Here is a 15,881-nt window from a genome sequence, read left to right as displayed (position 1 = left end):
TTTATATTTGAAAAGTAAAGCAAATATTTTTTTATTATTATTATTATTATAATAGCTTAGAAACCGATGGCAACCATTTATAAACAAAAATTTCCATCTGAAATCTCAAAATTCCCGATTGAGCACCCACCGGGGTTGGTCCTCTCCTTTTTTAAATTAGCCTATCTTTTAACTTAAAAGTTTTAAGTTCGGCCAAATTACAGACATTGTAAAAATTTCATCAAGATCGATCCAGTAGTTTCGGAGTTTATCCTGGACAAAGACGTGACACGAGATTTTTATATATTTAAGATTATTACATAAGTAACACGGCGAAAAAGGAGGGGGGGATAGTCTCTTCTTAACCACCCATGAATCCTTGCCTGATCAGTTTACATTGCATCTTATATTAACATTAGGTAGTTAACTTTAATTTTAACTATAGGAGAACTATAATTTATTAAACATATTATTATATTATAAATTTAATTTGTGAATTGTATCTACACTAAAAAGCATGCCAAAATCAAATGTCTCTTGTTGATGAGTCCTTTTCCAATGAGCAGCTAAGCGATTCTTTTTACGAAATCTTTTGAAACACATATTGCAAGTAAAATTTGGTTTCAAATGAATAGCTTTATGTAATTCGTAATGATTTTTTCGAACAAATTTCTTTTGACATATTTCACATTCATACCTTAAAAATAAAAACAAGATAGAAAAAAATACTTTATAACCACATATATTAGTTTCTATGAATAAGCTTACCGATAAATATTATCATGTTTTTCAGCAATGTGATATCGGAGACTAACACGGTTGTAAAATGATAAATTACAAGAATCTCGAGGACAACTCACACGTTTGATTTCTTTTTTTTTATTATCCTGCAAAACAAAATAAATTAACAGAAAAATTAAACAATTTTATGCACAATTATAGCCATAAATCATAATGTTTAAACCAATTTTGGTTCACTATAGGTATTAACCATTAACAAGATTACAGAAAAAACAAATTAGGTATGTTTTATATAAGTACCTATATTTTGCATATAATATAATATATATTACATAATATTAAGTGTTTGTTTCTAATTAAATATGTATAATAATAAAAATAATAACTTACAACGGTTAATCATTTTACAGAGCCCCAAGGTTTTTAATACTCATTAAATTTTGCTTACCTTAGCACTTAACAGTGTTGTATTATTATTTTACATTTTAAAGATATATTGTCACGTTCAGAAAAATATTACGGAGTTCGAGAACTAATGCATTAAAAGATTGTTTTTTCAAATGCTGATGTTTTGCATACGCACTTACCAGATATTTCAATTGTTTTTTTTCCTTAACAAAAGCTATTAAGTACTAAGAGTTAAAAACCATCTCACCTATATGACGTGTGTACTTTCTATAATTATTCTATTAAAGGATTAAATTCATAATGTTACTAATTTTTAAATGTTTAAATTATTTTCTTTAAATAAAAATATTTCATACCTTTGGATGTGATTGCATGTGTACATGTAACATAACGTCATTATCAAAACGCAAGGGACACTGTCGGCATTTAAATTTTGGTAAACGCTTAGGCCCATGAACTCGAACAATGTGTTTTTGTAGGTAATTAGGAAAATCAAATGATTTTCCACATTCTGAACAAATCACACTTCTACCATATAAATTAAGTATTTTAGTTTTGTAATAACATAGACTTCATCTAATTAAAGATAAGATTTAAATTGTGATTTACTTTTCCTTTGCTTCGTGTAATCGTTTAATATGCCTATTTAACAGTTGGATCGTAGAAAATTCCTTATCACATTCAAAAGTTGGACATTTAAACATACAAAATGGATGTTCTTGTTTTCTATGTGCAAGGAAAGATCTTTTTTTCTTAAACTCTGTTTGACATACATCACAGTTGAATCCACTTGTATTCTAAACATATAAAATATGATTTAAAATGTATTGAAGTTTTATCAAATATTTTGTACAGTTGTAATAGAAAATTACATCTAGTTGATAGAACATATTAACAAAATATTATATTTTTGAATATGTCCCTAATTTAAGCTTGTAGTTTATTGAACTTATTAATTATTACCATAAACTAATCATAATTCATAAGGTTGGGTTTTAAATGACACGCAATTGCATCTAATATTTATTATACAAACTATGTATGAAATATGAATGCAGGGGTTCTCAAACTATGTTCCATAGAGCCCCAGGGATCAGCAAGAGTAATCTAGAGGTTCCGAATATATCTGAATTAAATTAAAATACTATATAATATTTGGTTTATCGTGTTTATTTTAATAACAGACATATTTTGTTTCACAGTAAAAAACGATATTAGATGCGAGTTAGTTAAAGGTTCATTACCTTTATGATTCATAATTATATTATTAAGAAATAAATTAATAATCAAATCATTTGTGCATAATTGTTCACAAAGTTATGTATATTATCTTATTATCTTATGGGTATTCCTAATTTCTTAGGATTCCGTACAAGCAAAATTGATTGAGCTGTATTAATAAATACATTTTTTTTTTATATATATACAATCTGACTTAGTTTATTTGAAGTTGAAAAGTCCTGTCAAAAAGATTGAGTTAACAAAGAATTCGAGTTATTCAAGGATAATACAATAATTTGAAATTCTAGGGACCGGGAAAAAGTTTGAGGTATCAACGATTTTGAGTTGACCAAATTTGACTGTACCTATTTGTTTGTTCTTCCAATTATTATGCTGCTTACAAAATGCTTTCATTAATAATTTTTTTTAAATTCTAATAAAATATTTATTATTCACTAGTAGTTGAAATGGCTACAGGCTTATACAATATTGATAATGTCTCTGTAGACTAATTTGTCATTCTCAAATCTAATGATAGTTTTTCTACAAAAAAAATGGGACAATAATTGACCACTCCATAAAATTATTATAATAATATGTGAGGTGTTTGACAATAGGAAGTTACAGCAGATATAAGATAAATCGCTCCGCTCAGAATCTAAAAAACCAAAATAGTTTACTTTATTGGAAGACAAATAAACAAGACTAAAACCATTAAAAAAAATTAAAGCATGTACAATTTTTCTATGTAATAACTATTGAAAGTTAAACATAGTACAAGGCACAGTCACTATATTTATGTAACAAATGTACTTATTATTTCCAGATAACAATATTGTCATGTACAGCAATAATTGTGCTACATACAGTCAGTACACATACCTGATCTGGATGTACTTTCATGTGATAATTTAAATATTGCTGAGTAGAAAAACGTTTACTGCACAAGGTACATTCATATTGTGCTTCTTGATGAGTTTTCATATGGAACTCTAATTTGCCTTTAGTAGCATATTTTTTATTGCAAACGTAACACAAATATAAATAGTCACCTGGAAATTGTAAATAAATTAGTAATTACACAAAATTGCAGTCTTTAGAAGAAAAAGACTTTTTACTCGTAAAAATATTTAATTGCTTAAAATTATTATTCCAATAAATAACAAGTTTAAAAAATAAAAATAATATAAATAATTTTATGAAAAACAACCGGTATGTTTAGTTAAGTGTATATCTCTTGTGGCTTTCTGAGTAAACTGCCGATCACAGTACAAACATGCGTAAGGTTTGATGTTTTCATGGATCAACATATGTAAGCGTAAATTACTTTTTTTATAGAATGATTTATTACAGTAAGCTAAAAAAATAAAACAAAGTTTTGATTACATTTACAAAAAACACATTTTTTTCTATCACTAATTAAATATAAAGTATACATATTATACAATTTCAGAACAAAGTATCATATAAACAATGAATAAAATATTTAAAATAAGAACATCACAGATCATATAAATTATTTTATCTGATAGGTACTAGGTATTGATTTATAATATAATTTTATATCAATGGTATTGTAGCGGATACATATGTGTGACACCGTTACATGATACACTGTAAAGTATAAGTATAAATGAGGTGTGGAAATCCAAAACGTACTATTGCCAAAATACTGATTTTTCAGGAGAAGCGATTTTCTGTATCTTAACATTTCCAATAAAAACAAACCATTTATAACCAGACAAAACATTTTGAAAAGAAGGTTTTTTTTTTTTTTAAATTATGTATATATTATTTATATTAAAAATGATTCAAATGTGTTAAATATTCTAGAGTTATATTTTTAATTTAATTTAAAACTTAATTAAAATTTTTAAAATTACATTTTAGTACGTTTTGGAATAACATTTTTACTTCCCTATATATAGGATTGTATACATACAACACGGGTAAAAGTACAGTTTTTATATAGTTAATGATTTGTTCCTATTCTTTTAACATTGATAATTGTATGTATGACGTAAAACTGGAAAAAGTATGTTTTGATTTTCTAAATATAATTTTAACGTATGGAAAATGTTCGTTTTGGATTAACCAGTCATTTTGAATCGCAAATTTGACTAGGAATTAGTACGTTTTGATCTATTGTGACGACGCTAATCTATATATCAATATTTTTCCATAACAATCGATACCTAACTTGATTTTGTAAATTTTGGCAATAGTACGTGTTTGATTTCTACCCCTCAAATATGAATAATAGTAATAAAAAAAAATGCTTATATACGTAGTATAGTTGACCGGGTACACATATACACAAATAATTATTAGCATATTTATTCCATATTTTGTATTTAAGAAGATTTGTGTACTTTAATAAGTATTGAGTATTTAATGAGTTGATCTATCTTTCCTGAAGCTCCCGAGTTACAGTTAAAATATAACTCATAGGGCTCTGAAAATCCTCACTGAATTATCTAAATATAACAAGTTTCCCAACCCCGTTATAGTAACATTACATATAATACACTAAAATGTATCGATTTTACCATGTGTTTTTAATCTACAATTTCAAGGGTGGATTCTGGAAACAAACTGAATCTAGTTGGTATTTTGAATCAAAAATTAAAATTCAGTTATTTTTAAAATAATCAAGAAAAACAAAAAAAAATAGGGATAAATGCAAATCTTTAAGCAAAATGTCTAATAAATACTATCTATGGTCTTTTATTTTTGAATTATAACAAAGAGTAAAATGTGTTTGATCAAAAACTGAAAAAAAATTGCGTTTTCCATAATTTTTTTTTTATAGTTTTTTCCGATTATTTTGAAAAGTACTGAGAATTTTCGTTTTTGATTAACAGTACCAACTAGAACCAATTTTCTTCTTGAAACCACCTTCTAAGATGCATATTTTCTACTATAAAACATGTATACACAACATATTGTAAAATCAATACATTCAATGCACCTAGAATCTAAAATATGAATAATAGCCATTGATATAATAAGTTAGATCAATATCAATCAATCTATCAAAAATAAAACAAAATAAGCTAAATCAAATTTTAAGAATGATAATATATGGGTAAAATAGAAACATACCCCAGTAAATTATGATTTAATGTTGGGCACCGACAACCCCCAGAACTTTTTTCTACGGCCCTCCAAATATATATCATGGTTTATCAAATGTATATCATTCAAAATTAATTAATAAGGACAAATAAGCAATTAAACTCATAGTATGATTGTTGTTATCCATAAATATATTATATCGATGGTTAGAAGGTAAAAGGGCGTAAACGCCAATTTCCAAATTGTTCAGGAGAGCCGAAAAACAGATATTTTCATATGAACTGTTACAACCTTACAACATCGTATAAGACTTAATATGATTTATAATGAGTTTTTACGTATTTTATATTGATTAATTGTTCATAATCATAACATATTTGTGTATTTGAAGACAATTAAAAAAAAAAAATGACTCTTACACCCATTTTTTTTTTTCTAATCGTGGCTCTTACACCCTAAAGATGTTCTATTGACTATAAAGTACAATGGATAATTTAATATTGTTATTTGTTTTATATTATTGATTAAATTCAATGAAGATTTGTAGTAAAAATATTTTGAAAATTGTAGATATAAACGGTTTTTACAGAGTTAACAAAACCACTAACAAAAATGATAAATTGATGTAACCACCAACAATGGTCAATGACGCTTACGTATTATCAATTTTCCTTGAATGCCGTTTACATCTTTTAATTGACGTTTACACGTTTTTTTCATTCCCACCAATTCTATACCGTTACGGCCACATATTAAAACATTGATTCTTGGATATATACAAATGATAGCGATGTTTAGGTTCGATTAATCAATGTATAATAATGCCGTTTACAGCAATATGCAAAAACATTGATTTTAAAAAAAGTGGCGTTTACCTTCTAACCATCGATATGTTAGGTAAGGTTATTTATAAACCATTTATAACAATTTATAACTCATTAAAGAGTAAAATATATAATTACCACAAGTCAAATGTAGATTTGTGAATTTTGATTTGAGTTGATGTGTTTTTAAATGCTCTTCTAATTCTTCAAAGGACCCGAGTTGGTGCTTACATTTTTGGCATGGAAATAAATTTTCAACTGGAAATCATTTTATATGTCTATACTAATTGATAATAAAAAAAGTTAACGGAATAACAAGAATTTATTATACATGACATAATATAACTTACTTCGATTAATCTCATGAGGAAAACATGATGAATTTGAACTCATGTCTTGTATAATATCTGGTTCCTCTTCCTTTCTATATAATTTTATATTTGGTGTTTGAGGACCTTTTTCATCCTTAAAAAATTTAAATAACTGTAAATTTCAATGATTTTATATATATATATTTTTTAATATATTTTATATGTCACCATATTTGTCTGATCCAGATCATAATTAGATTCTTGAAAAACATTCCAAGGTTCTGATGATGGGCTTCCATAATCTCCAAAAGAAGGAGCAACAAAATCTGTAGGCAGTCTTTGATCATCATCTATTTCAAATCCGTCTTTAGAATTACTCTCTTGTATGGGTCTCAATCCAACACTCCATAAGATCGGACTAACTGGGTTTCGAAAACCTAGCACAGAGTCTATTTTTTCTTTAATAAGTGGCGTAATGTAATCGGTGCCATTCATGTTGAGATCTATATTATTAGGTGTCATTGGTGGCTCTATTACATTGCCAAGAGAAGCTAAATCTTCTGCTTTCCATTCCGTACATACATTTTGTAACCATTTCTATAAAATAAGCATATAAAATCAATATTTTATTTTGAATAACCATATTCATATATAAAATTATACCTTCAATTCATCAATTGATGATTGAATTCTTTTGAGGAACTGCTCATGCTGCGAGTTGAGATTTATGGCAGAATGCATGAATGTAAAAGAATCTAAGACTCCAACTTCAGTCATCTAAAATAATAATAATTTTAAATCACACAAATGTTTTCAGTCATGCTCTATATTATGGATTCTATAATAACCAAGACTTAGATAATTATGCACTTAAATAGAATGAATATATATGTATGTATGCACCAACATTGTCTGAGTATACTGTTAAAATTGTAAAAGACCTACTTATAAATATATTAATATTAGCATGAATAAAAATTTTATTTACTAATAATGATAATAAAACAAGGATCAAAATTTAAAAGTAATACAATTTGTATATACATATTCATATTTTAATTCTAAATACACATACAGAATATTATAATCATATTGTTACTATACTCTTAAATTTATAAATATTGAATATCTATATTAGGTATGTGAACATACAGTACAAAATGTGTAAATATTTGAAAATGTCTATTTATAATAATTATAGTACCTAGGTTAAAATTTGATTTTTGAAATATGATTTTGAATTTTGAATTGAAAAGTTAAAACTTTTAAATAGTTGACATAATACCAGATACCTACTCATTTAGATTTATTTCAGCTTATTTTACAATTTAAAATCTAAATATTAGGTATTCACTATTCTCCATAACTTTCTTTATAATATTCTTGATACTTATTTACTTGTGTAGAATTTAGTTCAAGATTATTAAATGTATATATCAACAGAGAAGTTAGAAGTTAGGTTTAAGTTAATGCACTACTAAAATAATGTTTTATTAATACCACATATAAATTGTAGTTTGATATCAGTCTAAAATAAAATATTATTTAACTACATATGTGTGGGATACATCTCAACAAAAAATAATTTAAGTTAACTACACTTACGAAGTTTAAAAGTTTATTGAACAAATCAAGTAGATCTGAAATCATTTCCACGTACATTATGATATTATGATCGAACCACCACTAATTAACATTAACGTACTATACAATATTACAATTATTATAACAGTACAATATTATTATAATAAATTAATAATAGGTAATGGTTTTGCTAATCAATTAATTTTTAAATGATTAAAATTATTTGTATCTTAATATTTGTGGGACAAGGATTTTGTGGAACAAAATATGTCCATTGGAATACGTGATTTGCAGAAAATATACTATTCCCGTTTTTTTTTAAATTTATTAATAAGCACGGACTAAGATTTATTATAATCAGTAATCACAGTAAAATTAATATGACAATTATTGAATAAATGTTATATATGTTATCATAGGGTTCAAATTTCAATGATGCTAATATGAATATGATACGGACATTGAATAAATAGCATGACAAACTAAAGGGGAACACACGCGCATAATCAGAATATCATTTTTGAAAATAACAGTGATAAATGATAATGGTATGATAAGGAGAGCTGCGCGCGCAGCAGTCAATTTGACAAGTTGCAATGAGTCGACCTTTTGGTGACTGTCCCGGCGTCCCCCGACACCCGCCGATAATGTCCATAATCCATTAATTTTAATCCTTAGACCCTGTCCATGTTCGTGTTGATTTTTAATAAGCTTTCTAGTTTCTATCGCCAATTGTGGTAGGACGCGACGAGATAGTGTAATTATTGTTTAACTTTTAATTGTATAATACTATTTACTATTCAGTATTTAGCTTTTCCATTATTAATACGCTTAATAGTTAATTGCCATTTATAATTATTAATTGCCTTAAAAATGAATTTAACCACTAAATTTTCGCCAAAAAAATTGGGTACTCATAGTGGCATATTCCACTGCGATGAAGCTTTCGGTTCATATATGCTACAATTATTATTTCCTAACTTAGAAATAATTCGTACGAGAGATGAAAAACTGTTAGCTGAGTGTGATATTGTAATCGATGTTGGTGGTGTGTATGATCACAGTAAACGTCGTTATGATCATCATCAAAGAAGTTTTGATCATTCAATGAGCACACTAATACCCAATGCCAAATGGACAACAAAATTTAGTAGTGCAGGTTTGGTATACTTACATTACGGCCATGATGTTTTGAAAACAATTATAGCATCCGATGTACCAGAAGATAAATTGAATACTATTTATTCTAAAGTATATGAATCCTTTGTGCAAGAAATAGATGCTATCGATAATGGTATTCCAATATGTGAAGGTGTGCCAAAATATAATATACACACACATCTGAGTAGTCGTGTCGGTAACTTGAACAAAAAATGGAACCATGTTGGAAAATTTGACGATATGGAAGCATTTAAAAAGGCAATGCAATTGATTAAATGTGAATTCGAAGAAACTGTACTGTATGCATATCAAACATGGTTACCAGCCAGGTCATTGGTAATCGATGCGCTCGAGAAACGATACCAAACACACAAGTCTGGTCGTGTAATAGAATTCAGTACACCATGCCCTTGGAAAGAACATTATTTTGTGTTAGAAGAAGAACTTGGTGAAGATCTTCTACCAAAAATTGATTATGTTATTTTTGAAGATAGCTCCAATGAAACGTGGAGAATACAATGTATACCTATAACTCCTCATTCGTTTACACTTCGAAGACCATTGCCAAAAAGTTGGTGGGGTATCAGAGATGATCAATTAAGTACAATTTCTGGAGTAGAAGATTGTATTTTTTGTCATGCCAATGGATTCATTGGTGGTAACAAGACTAGATTAGGAGTACTAGGTATGTGTGAAAAAGCCATCGATTGATTTTTTTTTTTTTAAATCAAACAATAGTTAATGACTAATGTATTTTTTTTTATAAATAATAAACAATAATTAATGACTTATGTATTTATTTGTTTTATTTTTTTCATTTAAAAGTATATCTAATTTCAGATGAGATAAATCATATATTTTATTTATTTTTAATTAATATGATTGTTGAAAAGAGTATGTTTAAGACATCATAACATTTGCTGTGAAGCTGTTTCCTTTTATTTTTCAATCGTTTGAAAACTTCAACAGATTAGAAGAAATTACATTTTTTGGAAGCCATCTAGTTTTATAATAAACTAGCTTAACCCGTGCACTTCGTTGCCCATTAAGTGTACCAACTATATGTGACTCAAACTTTGTTGAATTGTTTATTTAATATTCGTTGTATGGTTTCAAAATTAATCTTAACTTTTCCATTGCCCGGAATAAAAATTCTAATTCGCAGTGGTACATTATCAGGTAGATCGAGGACCCCGTGTTGTATGTACGTTAGTGTATGATTTAACTCTAAAGTATCAAAGTTATACCAAGTTTGTCGTATTCTACCTATGGTGGATTGATATAATCAATTAATACAAAATCCTAACCTAACTTAACCGTACTAAAATCAGATGAATAACGCGAACGCATACAAAAAAATTCATTCAAATCGGTCTAACCATTTAGGAGTTCAGTCACAACACACGTACAGTAGAATTATTGCGCTTAGCAACACATTCTGCGATTCATTTTTATATTGTATGAAATCAACAAACGTGCCCGATTAACCAATAGCAACCAATATAATATAATGCACTGTTGTATTTTTAACATACAGATTTGAGATTTCCTACCTTTCCGGTGGATTTTCCTAAAATTTTATTTCGTAAAAACCTTCTCCTGGCAGTTACGAACAATTTGAGCCAAATCCGTCCAAAAGCGTTGTTGAGTTATGCGTTTACCAACACATTTTGCGATTCATTTTTATATTCTAGATATTTAAGCAAGTGAAATTTTTAAAACTCAAGCAATTTAAATACTAGTGCATAACAGTAACTACCTACTACCTGAGTTAAAGGAAGCAGAAGTAGATACTATATGCATCAACTACAAGGTTTATAATTCATTAAAACAAAAATCAGCAAACAGCATCTTCCACACACTTTATTTTCTAGCAAGAATTGATGTAAATGTTTGTTGTTTGTATCATCAATAGTGACAATAACTTTTTTCATTGTCATAAAAATTATAGTTCTTTATGAATCAGCCATATCAAGTAAAAACTTCTTATTTTATTTCGAGTTAAAGAAGACGTTACACAAAATCCAATGATTTTGGTTGTAAACTATTTACGGTATTATCTTCATTCTTTATAATTGTTTTTAAATTTCTAAGTTAAGCACATTTAAATAATTTCCAGGAAATTTTCAAAACTCCAAATTAGTAAGAAATAGACATGCTAAAACTTTATATACCCAATCAATTCTTTATAAACCTATCCAGTATCCATGTTCTCAACAATTTTATCCATCACAGTAATAACTTAGCTATATAAAATGATATAGTCAATTTTTTAAATAAATTCTGTGTAAATATATCAACTTTGGTTAATTTATTAGATTTATTAGATTTAAATGTAGGTATGCAACATTGTAGTTGTATTTATAAAATATTAATAAAATGGTCCACACATAGTAGTCTAATGGAAAAGTTCCTGATTTCAAATTAATATTGACACTAATTTTACAAAAGCTCTAGTGTAACACAATATATATCTTTACCCCCTTAACCATCACACAAATGTACAAGTTATACCACTGTATCTTTATTGAATATTTACACATTGATATATTTAGTATTTTAGGATTTACCTAATAAATTATTACCAACTGACATTGACCTAATTGGATACATATAGCATATTTGATATACATTTGTATTAATGTTTAAGTAAAAGCTAATTGATTTTTAAAACCGCAATATAACAAATGGATAACAAAATAATTTTAAATCTATCATAATTTATAAAACTCACAAAAAATTCAAAATATGTAGTTGTAATATTTATAGTTTAATAAATTACAATTATTACTAATTTGTCTCATTATCTTCCTGTTCTTTGTAATGTCTATACTCAGGTTTTAACTCCCACATATTCTTATGAGGATGTTTCAGATTATAATTACAAACTTCTTTTAGGATTTCTTTTAAATATACTACAGGCTGTTTAGTTAATGTAACCAAATCTTTGATGTTGTAGTATTGATGTTTCTCAAATGCCTTAAACAACATAGCCATGACAGCATCTTTATCATCGCGTGCCTTTTTGCCTTCAGACTTCTTCTTTTCATTATATTCAATATTATGTTTGTGATCTGATATCGGCTTGAAATTTTGCACAACTTTGTCTAACTTTTGAACTTGTCTGGTTGGAATATGTGCTTTCCGTATGGCTTGTTTTTTTAAATCCATATAAACCTGAATAAAATCATCAATGTATCATAATCACAAAAACATGAAATTAAGATAATTATACCAATTACCTGATCTCCAATTGGCCGACATTCTAGTTTCTGACTTATTTTTCCTAGAATAGCTAACCTATCTGTTTCTTGAACAACTGCATCAGGATTATAAGACATTCTATGTTCAGATAATGCAACCATTGTTTGGCTAGTAAAGTGTGATACATCTAATTTGAATGATTTAGGTATTGGTTCGTTGTTTTTTTCACCATCCAAGCACAAAACAGCTTCGGACAGATGAAGTGAAATATCTGGCCTTTTTCCTGGTATAGTATTTGTCACCTTGATTTTACCTACATCTAAGCTACCAGGGGCATTGTCCCATTTATCCGCAACATATTTAGGTACTTTAACAAGCCACAAAGCATTTCCTGCTTTTGACACATCCAAAGATCCACCACTCATCTAAACAATAATAATAAAACAAAAATAATGACGGTTAAACATGGAACTATTTATCAGGTATTTCATTTGTATGCTGCATATTACCTTGAGTTATAATAATGTTAAAAGGTTTTAAGTTAAAAATTACAAAAATATTTTACAACAACTTATTAGTTTAATATAATGTAATAAATGTAAAATTGTAATTTATTGAACTATAGTCTACAACTTTACAAACCGAAATCATACAAAAGATTCAAATTGTAGGAAACGCTAAATGCCTAGTGCCAAATTTCAAAAGTACTAAAATACTGAAAAGTGAATACTTATAAAAGGTATTGTACTAATTTCACAAATCGTAGAACAATATTATTATAATATTATAGTAATGAGTAATGTCAATATTCATTATCAGGTATCTCTTGCAAGTTTTCGTCATTCAACATTTTCGACTGTTACCTATTGCTTATCAATATTTAACAGTTTGGCGTTTACTGCATAGAGCACGGTTTAATATCTAAACCACACTTACCGTGGCATACATAATAATATTATCGGACTGATGAAAAACTAGAGGTCCCTAACCACAGAATGGATTTCATCTTGTTACTCCCTCATCGACTATGCTATATACCACTAGATGGCAGTGTTCAAATGTCAAAACATGATAACAACGTTCTTATCACCCCGGGAGAATTCATAGATATTAAACATATAGATAAGTGGATTAGTGGAAAAAACCTATGTACAGTAAAAATAGTGGCAAAACTGGTTGAAGTGAAGGGGGACGGCGGTTAAAAAGCGTCCCCTTTAACAAATTAGGATTTTATACATTAAACATTATACATAAAATTATCGTTTAACTAGTGAACCAAAATTGATGATTTGACTATCAAAATTTTTAGAAAAAAAAGCTTTACTAGAATCCATTAAAAAATATAGTAGTTACCATTTGAAAAAATAAAGTTGATTTTGCTATTGGTACACCTGCGTGCTTAAAAATTTAAAAATTGTTATAAAAAATTGCCTGATAAACATAAAGAAACACGTCTTTTTTCGTTTAAACGAAATTCTATTTCATCGATCCATAATCTTTAAAAAAAACCCGCGTACAATGACATGAAATACACCCTGTATAATAGCTTATACCTACCATAATATAAGGTATATGTCATTTTATAGTATAGGAAGCTTATATTATCGTATAAATGTATAAAAATATTAAATTATAAGCGCTATCTAGTAACTATACGTCTTCTTGCTGTGACAAAAATGTAAACATTTCGTGCAACAAAAATAAGTCTTGTGAGTACACGATTTAAGATAGCTAGTAGTACCTACTATTTTAAATCGTGGGTGAGGAACCTGTATATTTACACAGGTTTCGATATAAGAGTTAGTATAGAATATTCTGTGTATATTTATAACAAGTGGATGTCTGGATAGCCTTGAATAGTCCGTGAGATAGCCGTCTCCTTCTAATCATTGAAGTCGACCACCGTTCATAAAGCAGGCAATGTTTACAACACGATAAGATATCTTCTTTATATCGTGTTATATCGTACTCATAAGTCATAACAAATAATTTATTTTTAAATATGTAAGTATTTACTATTTTTATATTATTTTGAAAAATGTTTCCCCCTTCCGAACAAAATCTTAGATCCACTACTGAATAAAATAATTGAAACAATTGAATTTAATTAATATTTGGGCGTGCATAGTATCCGTTGCGTTTTTATTTTTACTGAAAAACCATGGTTAAGTATATGTAAGTACATATATCTAAACCTAAATTAAATAGGTACTTAAGATTGTTGGTGATTAAAAATAAGTTTGATTGACGTAGGTATCTCGTACCTATCGATTAACTAAAAAAAAATTTATAATTTACTATCGGTGTTTATCTAATACTTACGGTAAATTTTATCAAACAACTTTAAAATAAATAAATTATAATGATACTTACATACAGTACAATATATTATATAATAGCATTCACTTCAGAACACTGCGTATATTGATAATCATAAAATATGAGTTTCAAGTGTTTGACTGGTACCTACCTATAAATTATAATGTATATCGCTATATAAAAGATGTAAACGCAAGACTTTATGATAGTCATTGCTTAAATGTTATTCAAGTATACTCTGTAGTAGTTCATACCAGTAAAAAAAAAAAATCTGAAAGATGTTAATCTTTGCCAACTTTTGGATGGACTTTATCATACTGGTCACAGTATTATTCTCAATTATCTATTACTATTGTACTTCAACATTCAATGTATGGAAAAAACTCAATGTGCCTTACGTCCGTCCAATTCCTTTGTTTGGCAACTACTTGAAAGTAGCACTGGGCATAGAGAATCCAATGGAAACGTACAAGAACATTTATTACGAGCTAGCTGGATTCCAGTACGGGGGTATGTTTCAGATGCGGACACCATACTTAATGATCCGCGATCCTGAAATCGTCAACAACATACTGATTAAGGACTTTTCGTATTTTACCGATCGTGGTATTCACGTAGATTTTAAAGCCGAACCCCTGTCAGAAGTACTGTTTCTAATGGAAAACCCTCGATGGAAAAAACTTAGAAGTAAATTGAGCCCAGCGTTCACATCGGGAAAACTTAAACAGATGTATAGTCAAATTGAAAAGTGTGGCCAAGATATGATAATTAATATTTTTGCTGAGCTAAAGAAAAATCCCAATGAAATTGATATACGAGATATTTTGGGCAAAATATTCAATAGATGTTATCGGTAGTTGTGCTTTTGGACTGGCGTTAAATGTAGCAAGCGATGATACTTCATTATTTCGTAGCTATGGAAAAACCGCATTCGGGACCATCTATATTTTATTTTATAAGAGAGATATGTGTGATGATTTCACCGGCTATTCTGAATTGTAAGGACTTCCTTTTTTCCCAAATAAAAACACTGCGTTTTTCGGATCAGTAT

At 28.0% G+C, this 15,881-nt stretch overlaps 4 protein-coding genes across 5 annotated transcripts in view; 2 read left to right on the top strand and 2 right to left on the bottom strand.

The window, feature by feature from the left end:
- Nucleotides 1-8,526, bottom strand: LOC100168133 (gastrula zinc finger protein XlCGF57.1). The gene is made up of 11 exons (XM_001948697.4): nucleotides 8,168-8,526; nucleotides 7,226-7,339; nucleotides 6,791-7,159; nucleotides 6,602-6,716; nucleotides 6,390-6,509; nucleotides 3,560-3,706; nucleotides 3,232-3,401; nucleotides 1,738-1,925; nucleotides 1,485-1,656; nucleotides 748-866; nucleotides 1-676 (listed from the first exon to the last, which is right to left on the bottom strand). Exons 1-11 carry the CDS (start codon nucleotides 8,222-8,224, stop codon nucleotides 457-459), a joined length of 1,791 nt encoding a protein of 596 aa, XP_001948732.2. The 5' UTR covers nucleotides 8,225-8,526; the 3' UTR covers nucleotides 1-456.
- Nucleotides 8,527-8,799: 273 nt separating this feature from the next.
- Nucleotides 8,800-10,096, top strand: LOC100165387 (MYG1 protein-like). Its single transcript, NM_001162185.1, is given in 1 exon segment — nucleotides 8,800-10,096. A coding segment is annotated over 1 exon segment (999 nt). The 5' UTR covers nucleotides 8,800-9,019; the 3' UTR covers nucleotides 10,019-10,096.
- A 1,713-nt stretch (nucleotides 10,097-11,809) lies between these two features.
- On the bottom strand, nucleotides 11,810-13,474 carry LOC100167421 (general transcription factor IIF subunit 2). 2 transcript variants are annotated; one of them, XM_029486104.1, is made up of 3 exons: nucleotides 13,448-13,474; nucleotides 12,550-12,936; nucleotides 11,810-12,484 (listed from the first exon to the last, which is right to left on the bottom strand). In XM_029486104.1, exons 1-3 carry the CDS (start codon nucleotides 13,457-13,459, stop codon nucleotides 12,098-12,100), a joined length of 786 nt encoding a protein of 261 aa, XP_029341964.1. In that variant the 5' UTR covers nucleotides 13,460-13,474; the 3' UTR covers nucleotides 11,810-12,097.
- A 1,563-nt stretch (nucleotides 13,475-15,037) lies between these two features.
- LOC100159248 (cytochrome P450 protein) overlaps nucleotides 15,038-15,881 on the top strand; it is a gene marked incomplete in the record, with an annotated part of 7,724 nt that continues 6,880 nt past the window's right edge. Inside the window, 5 exon segments of the mRNA NM_001163211.2 lie at nucleotides 15,038-15,658; nucleotides 15,660-15,765; nucleotides 15,767-15,825; nucleotides 15,827-15,833; nucleotides 15,835-15,877. Of these exon segments, the coding sequence (NP_001156683.2) occupies nucleotides 15,109-15,658; nucleotides 15,660-15,765; nucleotides 15,767-15,825; nucleotides 15,827-15,833; nucleotides 15,835-15,877 (765 nt within the window).

The sequence above is a fragment of the Acyrthosiphon pisum genome, chromosome A1 (genome assembly GCF_005508785.2).
Source record: "Acyrthosiphon pisum isolate AL4f chromosome A1, pea_aphid_22Mar2018_4r6ur, whole genome shotgun sequence".
Taxonomy (NCBI): Eukaryota; Metazoa; Arthropoda; class Insecta; order Hemiptera; family Aphididae; genus Acyrthosiphon; species Acyrthosiphon pisum.
The sequence above is the reverse complement of the archived record's forward strand: the minus strand, read 5'-3'. Positions and strand labels throughout refer to the sequence as shown.